We start from the raw sequence: 17,925 nt of genomic DNA, 5'->3' as shown, positions 1-17,925 counted from the left end.
AAATATACCAAATTTCCTCTGCTGTGCTGCATAGGATTTGTTATGACAACAAAAGGGCCAAAATAGCATCCTCCTTTGATCCTAACAGCAGTGTGCTGTACTGGAAAGTAGCACCCAGCTCTGTCCTTGACAGAACAGTTTCACTTCAGTGATATTCTGAGCTAATGCTGAGCAGGCCAAACATCTTCTGTAGGTGAGGGCTCTCTGTACAGAGACACAAAATGCCTGAGCTACCAGGACAGGGATTCATGAGAGAATGCCATGTTGGATCTCAGGTGTCATTGTTGGCATGAGAAGGCAGGACACAGGAGAGGTTGTGCTGCAAGCACATGCCACATCCATTTGTGAAGATATGGAGCAGTGAGTTATGTGGTGTTCCTCCTCAATGTTCTACCTCCAAAATGACAGGTAGGAGATTAAAGGGGGAACCTCTCAGTGACAGACAGGTCTTGCCTGAGAAGAACAGGGTTAACTTGACATATGTGTCTTACCATGCAGAATCACACTAGCTCTATGCTGTATAGTAGGTTTACTGTGTACTCTGAGGAACAAAGATTTGGCAAGGATGTCAAAGAGCACTGAATGGATGATACCCTGTATGTAAAAAACCCTACTGTTATTTCTACTATCCTTGTTATCAGCAGTAACTGAATGCCCTTAATAGCTGGAGCTTTTTCTCCCTGGACTGAATGCTAGTTATTACACCTCTAGTGTGAAATTAAATTACTGGTCTGTGTGAAGCCATTCAGGGCCATGCATCATCTGCCTCTCGCACAAGGACCTGAGCTGGCAGAGATATTTCATCTCGGATGGAGAGGAGGGAAGGCATTGGCTCCACTCTTTTCCACTAGGCTTGCTGAAAAAAAAAGTGAAAAATAGCTGGTGTGATGCAATATTACACAACCAAAGCTAAAACTCACAGGGCAATATATTATTGTATCGATTTTTCCCTCTGTTCTCTGGCAGAAGTGCTATGTCACACGTCTGGTTTCGACCCACATCTTTCAAGTCCTGCAAAAAAGGAATAGGAATAAAATGTGAGGTGAACATAATTAAAAGACAAGACAACACAAAGGGAAATAGTGTTCATCAGCTCTCAAAGCCATGAACAGAAAACAGGTGTTCTTTAAAAAACCAAACTAAAATTACATAGGTAATCATACTGTTTTAAAGCAAATGCATGGCTGGCAGGTACCTTCCATACTTTACCACACAGATGTGCCATACAAACAAAAGCTTCTGATCTCAACCAGACAGATATCAGGCAGAGGCTGCCAATCAGAAGACACCAAATGAAGAGTTGTTTCTGCACATGGGCAAGTGGAGCTCAAATTAAATGCTCCACCTTACTTGGATTTGATTGAATATGACAAACAAATGCAGGCCTTTCTAATACATTAACAAGTTGATTCAGTCAGCCCGCCCCTTCATTAGGCAAATCCTTTGCCTAGGTTAGGATCCCACCTCATATTCCTTGGATAGAAGGTAGTTGGAGTCTGCTTGAAGTTTGGTGAAGTGTGCTTCAAAGTGACTGACTTTGATCGGACTAAAACATTCAATAGGAGGAAGAAAATCACAGGATGAATCACAGTCAGAATTTATCCAGTTGGTTACCAAGAAGTTTTTTAGGTAATAATTTTTTCTTTTTACCTGGAAGTTTTCCGGTACCTGGAAATTATTTCAAAAGAAAAAGAAACATTTAATCAGTAAGTGATCAGATGGGTCTGTTCAACCATAATGCCACGTTAAAAACTCAAACATTTTACATTACCCTTTTTGCCCCAAGTTCAAATGGACTGACAGTGGCCTGTCTCTGCGAATGTTCAGCCTTGCTGTAGATCTCTCATGGCCATTGCTGGAACAAAAAGGAAAGTATCCTGTTATATCATTAAGTTTTGAAACATGTAAGAGTTGGCAATGACATAACTTATACTTCCTTAAATTTCTTTTTTCCAGTTTACCGTTTTCCAGTGTGTTTCAATTTTTGGCTCTGATCCTGTGACATTGCTCTTAGCTGAGGCACAGAGTTTTCTTGTATTTTAGCTTGGCAATAGTGATGTGGAGTGTATGTATGGCACAGGTAGTAAGACATTTTTCTTGTTCCGAAACACTTGCAGCCTAGTCCATCATTAAGGAGGGTGCCCTATGCCAAGATGGACCCTAAATCAGTTGATTCTTACATGTAGAAGAACATGTAGGTAGATTTTCAGAGCTGTAAAAAGTCTACAACTTCCAGCACATCCACTCTGCAGATCAGGCCTGTAGGAGATGCCCATGTTCATGGCAGGAGCAAGTGGCAGAACCACAGCAGGCTTTGGGAAAGCCACAGAAGTGGTACTTACTCCACACAGCTAGTGCTGCCTTTCATCTTTTTGTTGCCATCTCCTCCTTCAAGACACCTCCCTTAAAGAACACTTTCTCTTTATGTCTGATGTGGGAAAACCATACCAGTATTATTGCCATCCTGCTGGGTATATAACTTAAAACAAGAAAACCACATTCTATAATGAAGTTTATCCATTTTGGCAAAAAAGCTATGACTAGTCAGAAAACAGGTTGTTTTCAATCTGAAATTCTGGCATAAGAAAAGCAAATTCAAAAACATATCAACTTAATTTTGTATCAGTAAAAGAACTGAATTTCAGACTTGCAGTGTTTCCTATGCACTAGAAATGTTGAGGTTTTTTTCAAATTTCAGAAATGACAAAAAATTTCACATCTCTCAGACATGCAAAATAGTTTAAATGGATAAAGATTTTTTCAGTTGAGATACAGTAGTTCATTTTTTAAAAAGGTGTAAGTTCACTATTTAAGATTCATCTATAACGTGAGATATACAACCATAACTGATAAAAAATGAGAAGCAAAGTTTGAGCTAATCTTTTGGATGCTGAGGTAATGCCATATCTCAGTACTTTTGAACTGAAATGACAGAAGTCTAAATGAACAGTTTCAAAATTCCTATTGCAAACTAAAAGTTACAAGGATCCTCTGTAACATAATTTTGACACCGCTTGAATTAAGTATATATATATATTTCTTATATGCAAGTCATTAGTTGTATACTTAGCGTGTACAGAATTTGGGGGACACATATTTTATCTGTTGAACAGTTCAGTGAGCCATCCAATTTTTAGCTATGCCTAATCAATAGTATTATTTGAATGAATATAATTTGACATGATTGCAATAACAGAGAATGATAAAGGGAGTCAGCTTACCCAACTTTTTGTCTGCAGACAAATAAAGCAGTAACAGCCACCAACATCACAATCAGAAACAAGCCAGCACTCACACCTTCAATAACTCCAAAGAGAGGCTCTAGAAACAAAACAGTGTATTTATATATCTTGACAAAACAATCAGATGAATGTGAGAATCAATAACTTTCAGGGGATCTGTTATTATCAGCTGAAGAAAATGGCTAAATACAAGGAAATGAAAACACTTAGCTAAAACCTGGCCTTCATTTTCTGTCCTCATTTTTTCAAACCACTAAACAATTTTTTTCACTCCCAACCACAGTAAAAGAAAGCAGAACTCCATTATATGGGATTGGTTCTCTTGCAGTTAGAAGCTTTCTTGGTGACAGCCTCACTGAGCATTTTCCCTTTTCTCTACTTTCAGCAGCTTGGTCAAGCAGTCCTCTGAATTTTCCAGTAAAAGTAGATAAGCCAAGGCTGCAGCTTCCTCTAAGAGCAGCCCTCAGGACATGCACAACAAGCTTTGTTCCACTCCTTACAAGTAGTTCTAGATGCCAGAGTATTCTTAGGCACAATATACAATTACATGGCACAGTCACTGATAATAGCCTGAAACTAACCTGCCTCTGTAGTGATCGGTAAAGAGAAGAAGGTGTCTGCAAAGAGTGGTTTAGGAAGTTCCTTTGGGTCTTCACTGAAAAGCTGAGTAAAAGCTCGTATGCTGATTCTAAAAAAAAAGTAAAAAATGGCTCATCAGATGTTCAGAACCAACAGCAGAAAAGTAAAAACTCAAGACAACTAAAACCTTTCCACAGGCCACAGATAATTCTTAATACAGACACCTGAGTAAATCAGTCTTCTACTTAATTACTAATACTGATCCCTGAGTTAAATACGGGGGAGCCCAGCTGGTACAGGTGGAGGGCTCTGAGGCACCCTGGCAGAGGTAACAGATGTGGCTCTGGCTGCTGGCACACACAGCCTGACCATGTCTGAAGGCAGGGCCAGCAGAAGCTGCAGAAGAGAGAGGACTCAGAAATGCTTCTCAGGGGGAACACATTCCCTCCACTTGGCTGGGGACGACTCCGATAATGGACATATGCTATAGTCCTCTTTTTTCTCCTGGTAATGTCGGTATTTCCCAGACTGAAGTTTGGGAAATGTGCCCTAATGAGAGCAGACTATAGTAGGCTAGCACCATTTTAATGATGATGAAGAAGCAGAGAGGCACAATGGGCACTCCTTGGCATGTGCCTTCTGTCCATGTGCCTTTTCAGTGAGCATCTGGCAGATCTCTTAGGACAGTATTTGCCTGTGGGAGGGGTGTCACTGAGCCTGGTCTTGGCAGTCACCCTCTTCTACACCCTAGGGTTAATCTGGACCAAGCTCTGGAGCCTGAGGATGGTGCCACATGATAGAATGGCCTCCAGGTTTTTCTAGCTTGTTCCAAAAGAAAAAGTTCTGCTAGACTGAGTGAAGCATGCTTGCCTTCTTTTGTTAAGTACTCATCTAAATTAGCCAGTCATCTTCAGCCTTTCCAAAGAAATGTTGAGCAGCAATAGGAAAGGTTCTCACCTAGCTGAGGTAAATAAATAAACCTATTCACTGCACAGAGTTTTGTGCATTATTAATATCATTCCCATGCTAGTGAATGATTGGTTCTTACCTATGAACCAGGGACATGGACAATACTTCCATAAATTTGCAGTGAAACACAAAGAACATTGTACAATGCAGTTACTAATCTACAGAAGCTCAAGTGGATCAGGTACCCAGATGACACCAAGCCTATTAATGCAACAGAGCACAGCCACCGATATAAGTCTAACCTATATGCAGTTCGAGGCTTTAGAGGTCCATCGCAGAATTTCTGGTGATCTGGATCACACTTTCCTCCCAGATTTTCCATCTCTCCTCCAAGCTTAATGTCAAAGCTTTTATAGTCACTGTCAGGGTTTTCAGCACAGCTACTGGCAAAATAATTTGTCTGGTAGATGCGTATAGAGTCGTTGTGTTTGTACTCCAGGTAGGAAGGTAATGGGTGCTGCTCATCGGGCTTTAGTCCTTCACTACCTGCATCACGTGCAGAGAAAGACAGAAGGTTTAGATGCCACAGTGATTAATGTGATGAGGTTTATAGGCTCAAGCTCTTGACAGAAATATTCTTATCCAATTTTCTGTTTTTTGGAGGCCATCTCATGAATACAAAATACAATGGTTAGGGTATCTTGTTTCTAATACCAACCTTTCTATTATTTTTTTAGCAGATTTCCTCCTAAGTCCTCAGTGCAACTTTTGCCGCAATAGGCATGTACAGGTTGAATGCTATGACATTTTTTCCTGTGCTGTTGCTGGGTGCTTTTGTGATCCAGATTCCTGGATCCTACTACTAGCTATTTCAAAAAGCAAGTAAAAAACCCCACATGCTGACAACTCTACTGTAAAATGAGAAAAGCTACAGTAGGAAATTACAGGGGACCCCTGAATGTAAATTCACAGTACTGGATAAGAGACTCAGATAGGCAAAGCTATGGCAATGAGTAGCCTCTTTCTCAAAGACCTTTGTGGTTTGCCCAAACATAACAAAGCAGACAGTGGAAATGTTATCTGTTTTTTTTTTTCCTAAGGGCTGATGGACAGAGAGATTAAGAAACTTTCATAAGGGTCACAAAATATGTCCTGGTATGCCAGTAAATGAAGCCACTTCTAAAAACAAAGTATAAGTTGTTGAGACATGTATCTGATTTGTCAGACACTTGTCTCAACAATGGGTCAGCTGTAGAAAGGGAGGTTTACATGCATGTCACAAGGACAATTTCTGTTCTGTTTTATAGTGCTGCATGCAAAATCATTTTATTCAGTTAGCAAACAAACATGTGCCTCCTGAGCATAGTTTACTGAGACTCTCCAAAAGGGTTGCCTATTAGTGTTTGCACCTAACACTTAAATTACCTTTTGAGATCTGTGCACAGCAAGCACACACAGATCTCTGTTCATTGGCAATGGCAACCAACATAAGCCTTCTACTGTGGAAACTGTCTGAACATACATGGCAGTGTAATCTAGAGTACAGAAGCTAACTACTGCTTCTGTCTGAGCTCTGTAGTTGTTACAGGCACTCTGAGAATAGGACTGAGTTCCTACATCCTCAGGCTAGCGAGGAAGTACATTTCCAGAATCTGTATGACACTCAGCCGTGAGGAGAAACCCCTTTGCTGTGCAGTGATAGGGATGTACTTCCACATGTAAATTTTATTGGCTATAGAGAGAATAGCATTAAATCATGACACTTACCATCAGCCTCCCTCACAACTACAGTAAAGTACTTCACAGCTCCATTAGTATCACTAAACCAGCTGCAGTTAAAAGTAAAGTTGATGGAGGATTTGGTAACGAGCACCTCTTTTTTGTTCACTCGTATGTCACGAGGTGGCTGAGGAGGACCTGAGTAATTAAATAAATAGAAAATAAATACAAAATAGAGAGAAAGCACTACCTATGTACTTGCTGTGAGCTACACCTAGTAAGGAAAATACAATTTGTAATAAATCTTGGTTGCCTGGACCCAAGTCTCTGATTCTATTCTCTTTGCAATCAAGGAAGTGTCTTCACCTCCCACACTGAAACTGCCAAAGGATGAAAGAAGCCACATGGTAAGAGTGACACTTCCTCAGTAGGAATTCCTGCAGAGGCCCACAAGGAAATGCATTAAAGTTGTGTCAAGCCTATGAAAAGAGAAACTGTAGCTGCTAAAAACCACACAGGTTTAAGCCAAGTATTTGAAGGCCACTTAACACACTCAATACCGGAGTTACCTGTTCTAAGCGTCTATATTTCTGCTTTCTTTTCCAGAGGAACAGACAGGGTTATCCAGACACAGCATTCAACTACAGAGTACCATTTTCTAGACTGACTGCAGAATTTCCATAGGAAATGTTCTTTGTATGATACAAAACTATACCTTGAACAGTGACACATAGAAGTAAACTGGAAAGTGAAATATGCAGTGAAGAAAATGCAGCAAAAAGCAGAATTTTAAGGATCTACATTGCTGATTCTTTTAAAAATCTGTAGTACTGAGACTATATTCCACATACGGGAAACATAAAAATGGTAAGCAGGTGGCTAAATTTCAAAAGCTTTTAGAATGCCAAAACCCCCCAAAATTCATACATTTATATGCTTTTTAGCTAAACCTCTTACATATACAAAGTCTCGCTGCAATTTTTTTGTGTTTTCCCTTGAGGTAGGGCCTCCACTGTTAACCAGGGTCTGGGAGAGCAGCAGTGTTTAAAACAAATGACAATAAACAAACATGAACATGAACCAAAAAAGAAAAAACATGATTAGCAAACTTTCAAATAAGACTCAGTCTCACTTCTTGTGACATGAATAACTAGGTCTTACATCTGGATTTGTAGTATCCTTTGTGACAGAGGAAGGAGACTAAAAGGCAATTGAGGGGCAAACGAGAAGGTGGGTTGGTGACTGAACTCCAGCTTAGCTCAACAGCTCCCAAAGCAAACATATTTTTATGATCTAGCATTTCACACAAATGTGGCTTTTAATAAGCAACTACAGAGGCATCTCTGATATATGCCTCCTCGCCATCCTCTCATTTTTGAGTTTAGCCCTGGAGCAGCTCAGGCCTCTGCATTGTACTGCGCCACTGAATGCTGAGGTAGTGCAAAATCTGGGGCAACTCTACAGTCAGTGATGGCAGGCTGTTGACTGCAGTGATGCCTGGCAGTGCAGAGATATCAGCAGATGCTACTGATACACTCCACTCAGCCGCCTATGGGTAGAGAAACTGAAGAATCTGTTTCAAAGCACATGCTATAGAAATCTGGATCATCCCTCAGGTAAAAGTGATTTGGTGACTGGTCAGGTGATTTGGTCAGGAAGCACCTTAGAAGAGTCTATAGAAGCCAAAAGAGAATGTAGTACTACAATCCAATGTCCTTATTCATGGATATTTGGGCTGAGGATGGCCACCATCTATGAGGGGAAACAGACAGATACAGAAAGACAAGCAGTGGGTGTGAAGACAACTGAAGGCATGTGATGATGAGGACAAGGTATTTATGTTTCTCAGACTGTATTTCATGAATAAGATAAATAATTGGGTCTGGCAATGTAAAGAGAGGCAATATAGTCAAAATCCTGCACTGTCTGTCACAACAGGGACCAAAAGATGGGTTCGGTCTACTTTGGGCACTACTCCACACATTGGTAATTGTGGAGTTCAGAATCCTTTTACTGTCTAACCAACACGAGCAATTGCTTATTGCTGTTCAATGCCTCTCTTCAGGGCAACTCTGAATTCCACTTACGATCAATCATTGTGATGGTGCTGTCTTCAACCACTTCACTCGTCATGTCTGCAGAATGCACCTTGATAGACACCAAGTATCGCTTGTGGGGAACAAGGGTCATGATATTAAGTAGAGATTTGTCTTTTTCTATCCTTTTAGAAAATTCCACTTCATTAGTGTCCATTTTCTTGCACTCAACACTATACCCATCGAAGTCAGAATCAGGAGGAGTCCAGGAACATGCGATGGCAGTAGAGTTTTGGGGCCGACAGTGAAGGCTTTGTATCTTGTCTGGTTCTAGAGAAATGTTGAGAAGTTGAAGCTTGGCAGGAAAAAGGACAGGTGTCATACACTCTCTGCTCACACTACAGCTCCTAGATTCAAGCATCTAGCATCAACCATCAGATCAGAGCAGGAGCCTGGGAATCAGAATTCCCAACTATGTGTGCTGCCTGATTATTATGTAACTCATTTTTTAGCCATCTGAAATCAGATCTAGTGACATCTGCCCATCAATATTGTGAAGCTCCAGTAATTAATTGTGAAAACAAGCAAAAAACTCCTACTTGATGAAGTCTTAACATGAACAGCAACACCACAAAGAAATGGATTTTTAGAAAGCTGTTATAACTTATTTGGAGGCTCCATGTGGTCAGTTATATCAGTATCAATACTGATACTGTCATCTCATGACTGATTTGGTTTCCTGGGCAGCATGTGACGTGTCCATATTACTAAAACATAACACAGAAATATGCTTTATCCACGTAATATAGGAGCATCATTTATATCATATAACGTGTAACAAAGATAGGATTCACTCTCAGATGGCAGACATCTACATTTAAGTGATTAAGTACAGGTGAAATTTAATTATTATGCCATATTAAAGAGCTTTATAGCTTACTAAACATAGATGTCAATTTAGAGCTGAATCTCACCCCAAATGACATGAGGGTTTACCACAACTCACTTACTTTTACAATTTCATGTCACTTTTTCAAATCAGCCTGTTTCTGAGGTTGCTAGAAACAGCTAGAGATGAAACACATTCACAGACTTGGGCAGAAATGCAGAGCAGTGAAACACCGATTCCAGTTTCAAATCTAGTACACCACAGTTTCTGTCATCCTTTCTGTCTTATCATTCAGAAACATGATTATTTCAATATGCTACCATCAGAGAAGTTTGGATATTCAGCCTTATTTTACCCCTAAAACTGATTGATTCAGGCTTTTCAACCAAACAGCTTGACTCTGGATGTGAAGACTATAAATGTATGTCCATTATCAGTCTTTAAACAGCTGACCTTGCACACACCGAGGCCTTAGAATCTAGGTGAATTCATCAGTGTCATTCATGAATTTATTAATGGAAATTACCGACTGCATAAGGAATTGGTAATATTTTACAGTTTTGCATCTTCTTCAGCTGAGTGTTAGGGTGCAATAGAAATTTTTACTTACTTGTTCTCACGCTTGCAGACTGTGACCGACTGTATGTCTTCGAGCTGTCACCACTGACAGTTCTGACACTGAACTCATAGAGTCGTCCTGGTCGCAGGCCATAGATGATGCGTACTTTAGATTTACTGCTGCTGTAGGGATTGAATACTGTGAGGGGATCCTTTGGAAGCCACTGCACCTCAAAATCATCATAATCTGTCCAGTCTGGAGGACCCAGCCAAGTGATTGATAAAGAAGTGTTTGCAACATCAGTAAATGATACAGTATTAGGAGGGCTGGGTGCTGTGCAGAAAGGGGGGGAAAAAGGGAGAGAAGAAAGAGATCCTTAACAAATTTTTACACAAGACAAATGAAACATGCATTATTTTCTTCATGCACCAGAAAGTAGTTTGTACTATCTTGTATACACAGCCAGTTACTGCACCTGTGCTGCTGCTGCTGACTTTCACAGTCCTAATATATTCTGAGCTTTTGAAAAACAAACAGTTCACTGCTTTTCTTTCAGATTCCATTGGTTTAATGCACTTAAGGTTATCCTTCATCTTTATACCTTCAATGACTCTTACAATAAATCCTCCCCTAGAATAAGTCTGTCTCATAGTTGTGAACTAATGAATTTAAACAGATGGGACTAAAAAAAAACCCCGTACCTGTTCTTCCTTCAGCATTTGCTGTGTTGGTCAGGTCACCACTGTGAGTCACCACAACCAAAGAGTATTTTCTGCCAGGAATGAGCCCCTGGAAATGCCACTCTTCCAGGTCTTTCATCTGCTCAGTTTCTTTCTGTGTCCCATTTGGGTTGTAAAGATTCAGCTCATAGAAGTCAACATCTCCTGCTGCTGGACCCCAAGTGAACCACAGACTGTCTGTCATGTTTCGGTTGGATGCCTTGAGACCAACAACTGGGGCTGGTACTGAAAAGAAGAGGAATGAATATTACTTTATGTAGAACATCCTTTGGGTGAGAAGAAGCAAAAAGGTCAAGTGGACCTTATACTTGTCCTGTAATGATAATTTTATAAACTAGACAGCCACCACAGCTGGCTGAAAAGCAGAAAGCATATCTCAGTGACTTCCTTTATTATTTTGAACTGCCACTGTTACCAAAAGAGGTTGCAATGTTTATCATGGACAGTTTTGCAAATGTTAAGCAGCCTTTTCCTAGTCAGTATCTGGAAACACCCATTTCTGAGGTAGCTGAAGAAAGTGCACCACTATGCAGACGAAGTCCCACAGACGGGTTCCTATATGGTGCCGCATTTTTCCTGCTGTAACTACATGTTTCAGAATTTACTTTTTTATATATCTAATGTTTTTTTTACATATTAGAGCTTTTGATACTTGTAATAGTTGCTCCAATCTAGTATAAGTATCAGACTCAGACCAGCTCACTGGTGTCCACCATGAGCACCACACTGGAGACAGATGGTTTTCTTAGACGTTCTTGCCTGTTCTTCCATAGACAGATGACTCATTAGTGAGGTCTCCACTGTGTGTAACAATCACCATTCGATACATCCTGCCTTGACGCAGGTTCTGGAATGAACACTGCTGGAGATGCTGCTCTCCCGAAATCCTGTCATGAAGGGACTTGTCTGGATTGTAAAGGAAGATGTCATACGAATCAAGCTCCCCTTGAGAGGTGGTCCAACTGAAGGACAGTCGGTCAGTGGTGTTCTCTGTGACTTTCAGATTTGTAACAGCTGCTGGAACTGAAAAGAAGGATTAATATAAGGGTAAATATCAGAGTCTGGGCACTAAGCTGAACCTTTCTCATGACTGTAACACATTTCAATTAAGCCACAAGTAGCTAAGTAATTTCAACAGCAACTTTCAGAAACAAGGAGAAAGCATTTATGAAATGCCAGAGTCTCTCCAAAACAATATTCTTATTTCCCAGAAGATCTGACTCTCTAGACTGTGCTCACTCAGAACTGTCCATTAGCTTCTACAAGAATCTTTAAATCAGTAAAGACTGCAAGCAAGACTTGGCCTTGAGTTTAGAAGTGTGTATTCACATCAAATGCTGCACTAAGAACCTTGAGACAGTGAATTAAAAACTTGATGACAATAAAGCATTTGGGCATTTCTACAACAGACAGAGGGAAGCATTCATCATTTTGGTTTAATATCCTTATTATAAACCATGGGCACATTATTATAATAACAAATTTCAGATTCACATACAAAGCATGTATCAGGAAAAATGATGCATTAGTCATGCAGAGTTTGTACCTTACTAGAATCTTTGCGGAATCAAGATGTACAGATGGTTCATGTATTTAATGAGACTGAGGGAAGTATAAGCAAACCAAGATGTTCTAATTACCTGTTCGGCCAACAGTTTCTGCACGCTTACTGAAGAGTCCACCACTGACTGTCAAAACTTGTATCTTATACTTCTTGCCAGCTAGTAAATCTTCAAATTTGTGCTGTTTGGCAGTAGCTGGCTCTGATTTGTTACTCAGGAGGACTCCTTGCTCGTTCAAGAGCAGAATGTCATATCTTTCGGCTACACCAGGAGCTTTCTGCCAGGTTACTAACAAGGAATGACTGCTGTAAGCATGATGGGCTAGTAATTCCTGGACCGTGGCAGGAACTGGAAGCAACAATTAAAGGCAGAATATTACCAGGTGAAATACAGATCATTCAATGCACAAATCTGAATAAAGTAATTAACAGAACATAACCTTATATACTTTCAAGTTCACTTGTGGGAAAAGAAATGTCTGTGCATATGTTTACAGAAATAAGTAATTCCTAGACATAAATACAAACATAAAGTTACAGAGCATCATGGATATCTGAACTGGGAATGGAGAAGCAACAGATATATATAGACTATCATGGAGAAGGAGAGTGAACTGAACTGATCGAAACAGTTAAGAAAGGAATATGAAAAATAAAGGAGTGGTAAATTGGTGCAAAATAGTAGCCCAGAATAGAAAATGCTAGCCAGCAGCTGCTGTACAAAAGTCAAGGCCATAGATAAGAAATGCAGGTGCTAAAGAGAAAGGACAGATTAAAACCAAGGTATTGCATTGTTGCAATACTGACACCCTGGATACTGGGACAATATGTTGTCTAACAAGCCTTGACCATGCAATAGGCTCTGCTGGAACACAGTACTTGACTACATGGAGTGGATGTATGTGTCAGATGGGTATAGGCAGAGGAAATGAGAGGGATGGAACTGCATTCATCCTATGAAGGAAGACACTGGGCTGGGCTAGAATTCCATGCACATTCACCCAGGTAAAGCTACTGAAATGACACATCTCACTGGTACTAACAGACCCATGCCTACGTCATCCCTCATGCTTTGAGATAAAAACTTCCCATGAGTTTGAATGTCCCCATTCCCTGTGGTACACTGATAAACATTGTTAAACAAGGGTCAGTCTCTGGGAAGATATAATGCAACTTTCTCGTTGTCTCAAGAGAAACATACTTGTTCTCCCAAAAGCTGCTAAGCTGTTGTGCAAGGTGCCACTGTTAGACTGCACCACCACGCGGTACTGCTCCCCAGCTTCCAACTTGTGAAACATGTGCTCAGAGATGTGTTTGGAGACACTCTGCGAATCAAGCTGATGGTTTTGCTGAAATATAGTCACTGTGTAGGAATCAACATCTCCACCTCCAGGGGCCCAGCTCACTTTCAGGCTGTTTGTCATGCCATTAGGTGACACGTGAATGTTTCGGACCTTGCTTGGAACTGGAAAAAACAGGAGACAAAAAGGCACCTGCTCACAAATTTCCTGTTTGACTCAGGCATCCTAATTTCTACCTATTTTATGGCCACAGAAAAATGATTCAAAAGAGAAGGATCATTTACAAGTACAAGTAATATCATTCACGGGCAAACACAAGTGAAGTTGTAAACATTTGTGTGGGCTTATGCCATTTTAGAAAAGCAATTCTATGTGTAACCTCCCTCTTATCCAAATGATGTTTTAAAAACACCTCAAAAAATGATAGCTCTTTAGGTACCCTCAGTTAGTTAGCCATCTTGCCATTATTATCTCAATCATTTACTTCAGACAGGTAAACAGAGGTGTAAAATAGGTAAGTGATGTAGCTAGAGACACTAAGCGAACAACTGGCATGCATGGGAATAAGAGAAACCTAAATGCTGACATTTCAATACAATTCCCTTGCAACAAATCAGATTCTCTGCCAACAATCAAATATTAGTAAATGCGACACTTTTTGATTAAGCATGGGTCACAAGTTGGCTGAAGTACTAGTGTGATTTTCAATGAGATCTGCTGTCTCTGAGCCAGTGTTACAGGAGCTTGCATATAATCATGGTTTGCCCTTGATTTTCAGTGTTTCATTCTAGAGAAGCCTGAATATGTTTTAAATACCACATTATTTCTTACTTGTCAGGCCTTCTATGAAAGTAGCACGCTGTGCATCTCCACTGATGGTCAAAACAAGAATTTTGTATAGACGTCCTGGAGTCAGAGCTGTGAACCAATACTCCTCAATGGTGTTCCGAAGGAAAATGGGTGGGAAGATCTTCATATCATTGAAGAGGAGCTGAATCTCATACTTATCAACATCCCCCTCAGCCTTTGACCAAGTTACCTGCAGATCTTCTGTACTCCTGTTACTAAGAGTCAGTTCCTTCACTGACTCTGGCACTGAAGAGGTGAGAAGAAAGATGGGAAACTTCTCAGTACTTACTTAACAGACTACAGCAAAAAGCTAGCAGCTCTGAAGCCATGCTTCTGAGTTACAATTTTTCATTCAGCTCCTTAGAAAAGCAGTAGATTGCACTCATTTGGGTAGTCTGCACCCCATCTAACACTGGAAGGTCCCATTTCAAAACAGAAGTCCACAATCTATCAGCATAAAAATAATAAATAAATAATAATGGAGCCTGCAGGGAGTTTACGTGGCCAACAAAATTGGAGTAAGAGCTGCATGTACAGCAAATACAGAAAAAAGAGGCCTGAGCTAGTGCCAAGCCAAGGCAATCCATCTGTGTGATGCAGCAGCACAATGCAGTTTCTAAACTGTGCCAGACACAGGTGTGTTATTTTTGCCCCATTCTACATCTTTGTTAAAAACTGAGTTTCTCAGCATGGCTCCTTAACTCACATAGGGTGCTAGGTGAAGATCGCACCTAGATCCCTGCTGGGTCCCAACTAACCACCTTACCACTCTTGCCTCATGCTCTCCAATTCCAGTGCCTGGGGTAGTTAGAATAGAGTGAGGTCTAGTCTATCTTCTTTCCTATATACTTCCTATATATTTCCATGACCTGAAAGAACCGTTTAGTACATTCTGACACAATTTAAGTACTAAGCTCAAGCAGAAAACCGTACAACTGTTTTTTGGCTTTCAGCGTTTCAAGATTTGCTTTCCAGTTTAACAGCACAGGTCTCTTCTTTCACTTTTTGCTTGTAATTTAAACACTGGTCATAAACTAAATACTGCTTTCTGTATTTGGAATACACATTCAAAGAGTCATAGTCAACATTCTATGTTAAAATCTCGTATGATTTTTGTTCCTGGGTATGGTAAATGAAAAAAAATACCCTGGGGTGTCTCAGAATGTTTCCAGGGTGCTTACTTACTTGTTCTGCCGTAGACTCTTTCACTAGTTTCGTATTTCCCACTCCTTGTGCTGACCGTGACACTGTACTGCCTCCCTGGGACCAGATTGGTGAACACACATTCATTTTCATCCTTTGGGACTCTTTTTGTTTGGATAAAATCATTGTTGTTCCTGATGATCACTTCATAATTATCAAAATATCCAGATGCATGTAACCAGGATACCTTCAAGTAGTCACTTCTGGCTGAATTGCTGACAGTAAGTCCCTGGACACTTGAAGGGACTGAAAGAAAAAGAACGCAGTTAAAGATTCAGAAAGTGGTAACTTCCTGAAGTAACCAGAGCTGTGGCAGAGAACTCTGTTTGTGGTAGTTACCAGAGTTTTCTGAGGAAGTTGCAAAAGGACAGCAATGTGGATTTAAGCAATAAAATAGTATCTGCAGTTTTCAAGCTGCTTTACATCTTATGACAACACAATGGTTTGACTTTCTAATTTTTCTTCTTATGGAACTTGCTCCATTTTTGTAAGACTAGTGAGTTCCACAGACAAACACTGATCCAAAATTTGGTTCTTGTCCTTTTGTGGCTGTTCCTTGGATTTTCACTTAGATCATGAGAAGACTAAAATTGCACTAATTGATACTCTTTGGTATTTTAACATCCCTTACAATCTTTCTTTTGTTGTATTGGTTTACCAAGTGTAAAGTCTCAGTTTTTTCAATTTTTGAGAAAGTTTTAAAAGGTTCTCCATCATTATTGCAATCCTTTCTGAGACTTCTCTATTCTTGTTATAATATCCTTGAAAATTGCATGACCAAAACCATAGACATGTGTGTTACATTACCAAAACCAACTGACATGGATGTTACCCATTATTGTAACCCACCTCATGAATATTTTACTAATTAACCTATTCTTTTCTTTCAGTGCCTGAGTAACTTTCTGAGAAGATGCTCTGCAGGATATTCCCGAAGGGCTAAGTAGAGGCATTAAGGACAGGACAATATATTTTAGCGAAAACTGATCCATGATTTCTGTTCATTCATAAGGAATGACATGACTTTTATTCATGTTAAAGTATTTTTGCACGAAATAAAACAGCGGGGCATAAGAATAAAACTAAGTCTATAAAGCTGTAATTTTATGGTTTGACCCTCCAACCCCTAATCAACCATCCCAGTTTGGTCAGAGATTGATAAATCATTGGCAATGGCTATACATTAACCATTACTAACATAATAATGTTACAGTGACCGTGTTTGCCCAGAGTCTCTCTTTACCTGTTCGTTCCTGGCTGAGGGAATAGTTTTCATATTTTCCACTCTTTGTGGTTATCATCACATTGTAAAGCGTCCCAGGAGTAAGGCTGCTGAAGGAGCATTCACTGAGTGATTTGGAAATGGTAAGAGTCTGAACAATTTTGTCATCATGAGAGAGTGTTACCAAATAACTGTCTACATCTCCAGAAGCTGGCAGCCAAGAAACACTGAGGTAGTCACTCCGACCTGAGTTATTTACTGTCACTCCAGTCACGCTGGAAGGAACTGTGCAACAAAGGAAAAAACAAGAAAAGCATTAACTACCCAATTCCTACTGTAGTGAGAATCCCTGGAATGCCATCCCCTGCAAAATAAGCAGTCTGGGACTCCTGAAGTCTGCACTGACTGCGTCTCAGCAACATTCATCTATTTTTTTAAATAGAGTGAAGAAAATTGTCACTAGTGGCCTGATTCTAGCACTTCTAAACTCCCAGAAGTTGAGTTATCCTCTCAAACTGCCATTCCTCAGTAACAGCAATAACTGGTGAGACTGGCAAGCTGCTGAGGCCCACAGCTGAATGTTTCATTTCCAGCAGGTTCTCTGACGCCTAGTGGACAAAACATGAATGCCACTTGTTTTTCAAGCCAGCAAGGTGAGCTCAAAGGCTCCGCACTGCCAGAACTATCATTGCTCAGGTACAAAACTCTCAGTTATTACAGGGGCAAAACTTAGAAATAATGAAGTTCCAAATTTTAACTGGACTCTGCTGCACTGAACTTACTTATCTCAGCAGAGGGGCTGGCAAACAGCTGTCAGAGTCAACCGCCCCCCCGCCCAGTTTTACAAAATACGCTTATCTACTTTACGCCTTTCAGTATTATTCTTCTCTAATTTTTTTTCAGGTTTGTTTTGCCTTTTCACCTGAAAAAATAGTTGTTTTCAAGTAGAACATTGCAGAAAACTGCAGATTTGCCTCTGCCAAATTCACATAATAGGTGAAATTGCACTATTTTGCCAAATTTTTCCTCTAAATATCCACAGAACTGGTATTATATTTCACGACTCTTTAAACCTAAAGAATTTGACGCAACAGTAGATCTTGTTCTATGAAGTAC

At 40.2% G+C, this 17,925-nt stretch overlaps 1 protein-coding gene across 1 annotated transcript in view; it reads right to left on the bottom strand.

Annotated features, from left to right (window-relative positions):
* PTPRB (protein tyrosine phosphatase receptor type B) overlaps window positions 1-17,925 on the bottom strand; it is a 63,828-nt gene that overhangs the window by 13,696 nt on the left and 32,207 nt on the right. The window contains exons 11-27 of the mRNA XM_083860370.1: window positions 16,831-17,094; window positions 15,570-15,833; window positions 14,367-14,630; window positions 13,436-13,699; window positions 12,314-12,583; window positions 11,433-11,696; window positions 10,635-10,898; window positions 9,985-10,266; window positions 8,537-8,815; window positions 6,498-6,647; window positions 5,033-5,276; window positions 3,824-3,930; window positions 3,222-3,321; window positions 1,772-1,855; window positions 1,651-1,668; window positions 1,465-1,546; window positions 921-1,011 (exon numbers count right to left, since the gene is read on the bottom strand). Coding sequence (XP_083716496.1) covers window positions 921-1,011; window positions 1,465-1,546; window positions 1,651-1,668; window positions 1,772-1,855; window positions 3,222-3,321; window positions 3,824-3,930; window positions 5,033-5,276; window positions 6,498-6,647; window positions 8,537-8,815; window positions 9,985-10,266; window positions 10,635-10,898; window positions 11,433-11,696; window positions 12,314-12,583; window positions 13,436-13,699; window positions 14,367-14,630; window positions 15,570-15,833; window positions 16,831-17,094 — 3,291 coding nt within the window. The remainder of the gene's footprint in view (window positions 1-920; window positions 1,012-1,464; window positions 1,547-1,650; window positions 1,669-1,771; window positions 1,856-3,221; window positions 3,322-3,823; window positions 3,931-5,032; window positions 5,277-6,497; window positions 6,648-8,536; window positions 8,816-9,984; window positions 10,267-10,634; window positions 10,899-11,432; window positions 11,697-12,313; window positions 12,584-13,435; window positions 13,700-14,366; window positions 14,631-15,569; window positions 15,834-16,830; window positions 17,095-17,925) is intronic.

Source organism: Zosterops lateralis, assembly GCF_965231275.1.
Source record: "Zosterops lateralis genome assembly, chromosome: 4".
NCBI classification, from domain to species: domain Eukaryota; kingdom Metazoa; phylum Chordata; class Aves; order Passeriformes; family Zosteropidae; genus Zosterops; species Zosterops lateralis.
The sequence above is the reverse complement of the archived record's forward strand: the minus strand, read 5'-3'. Positions and strand labels throughout refer to the sequence as shown.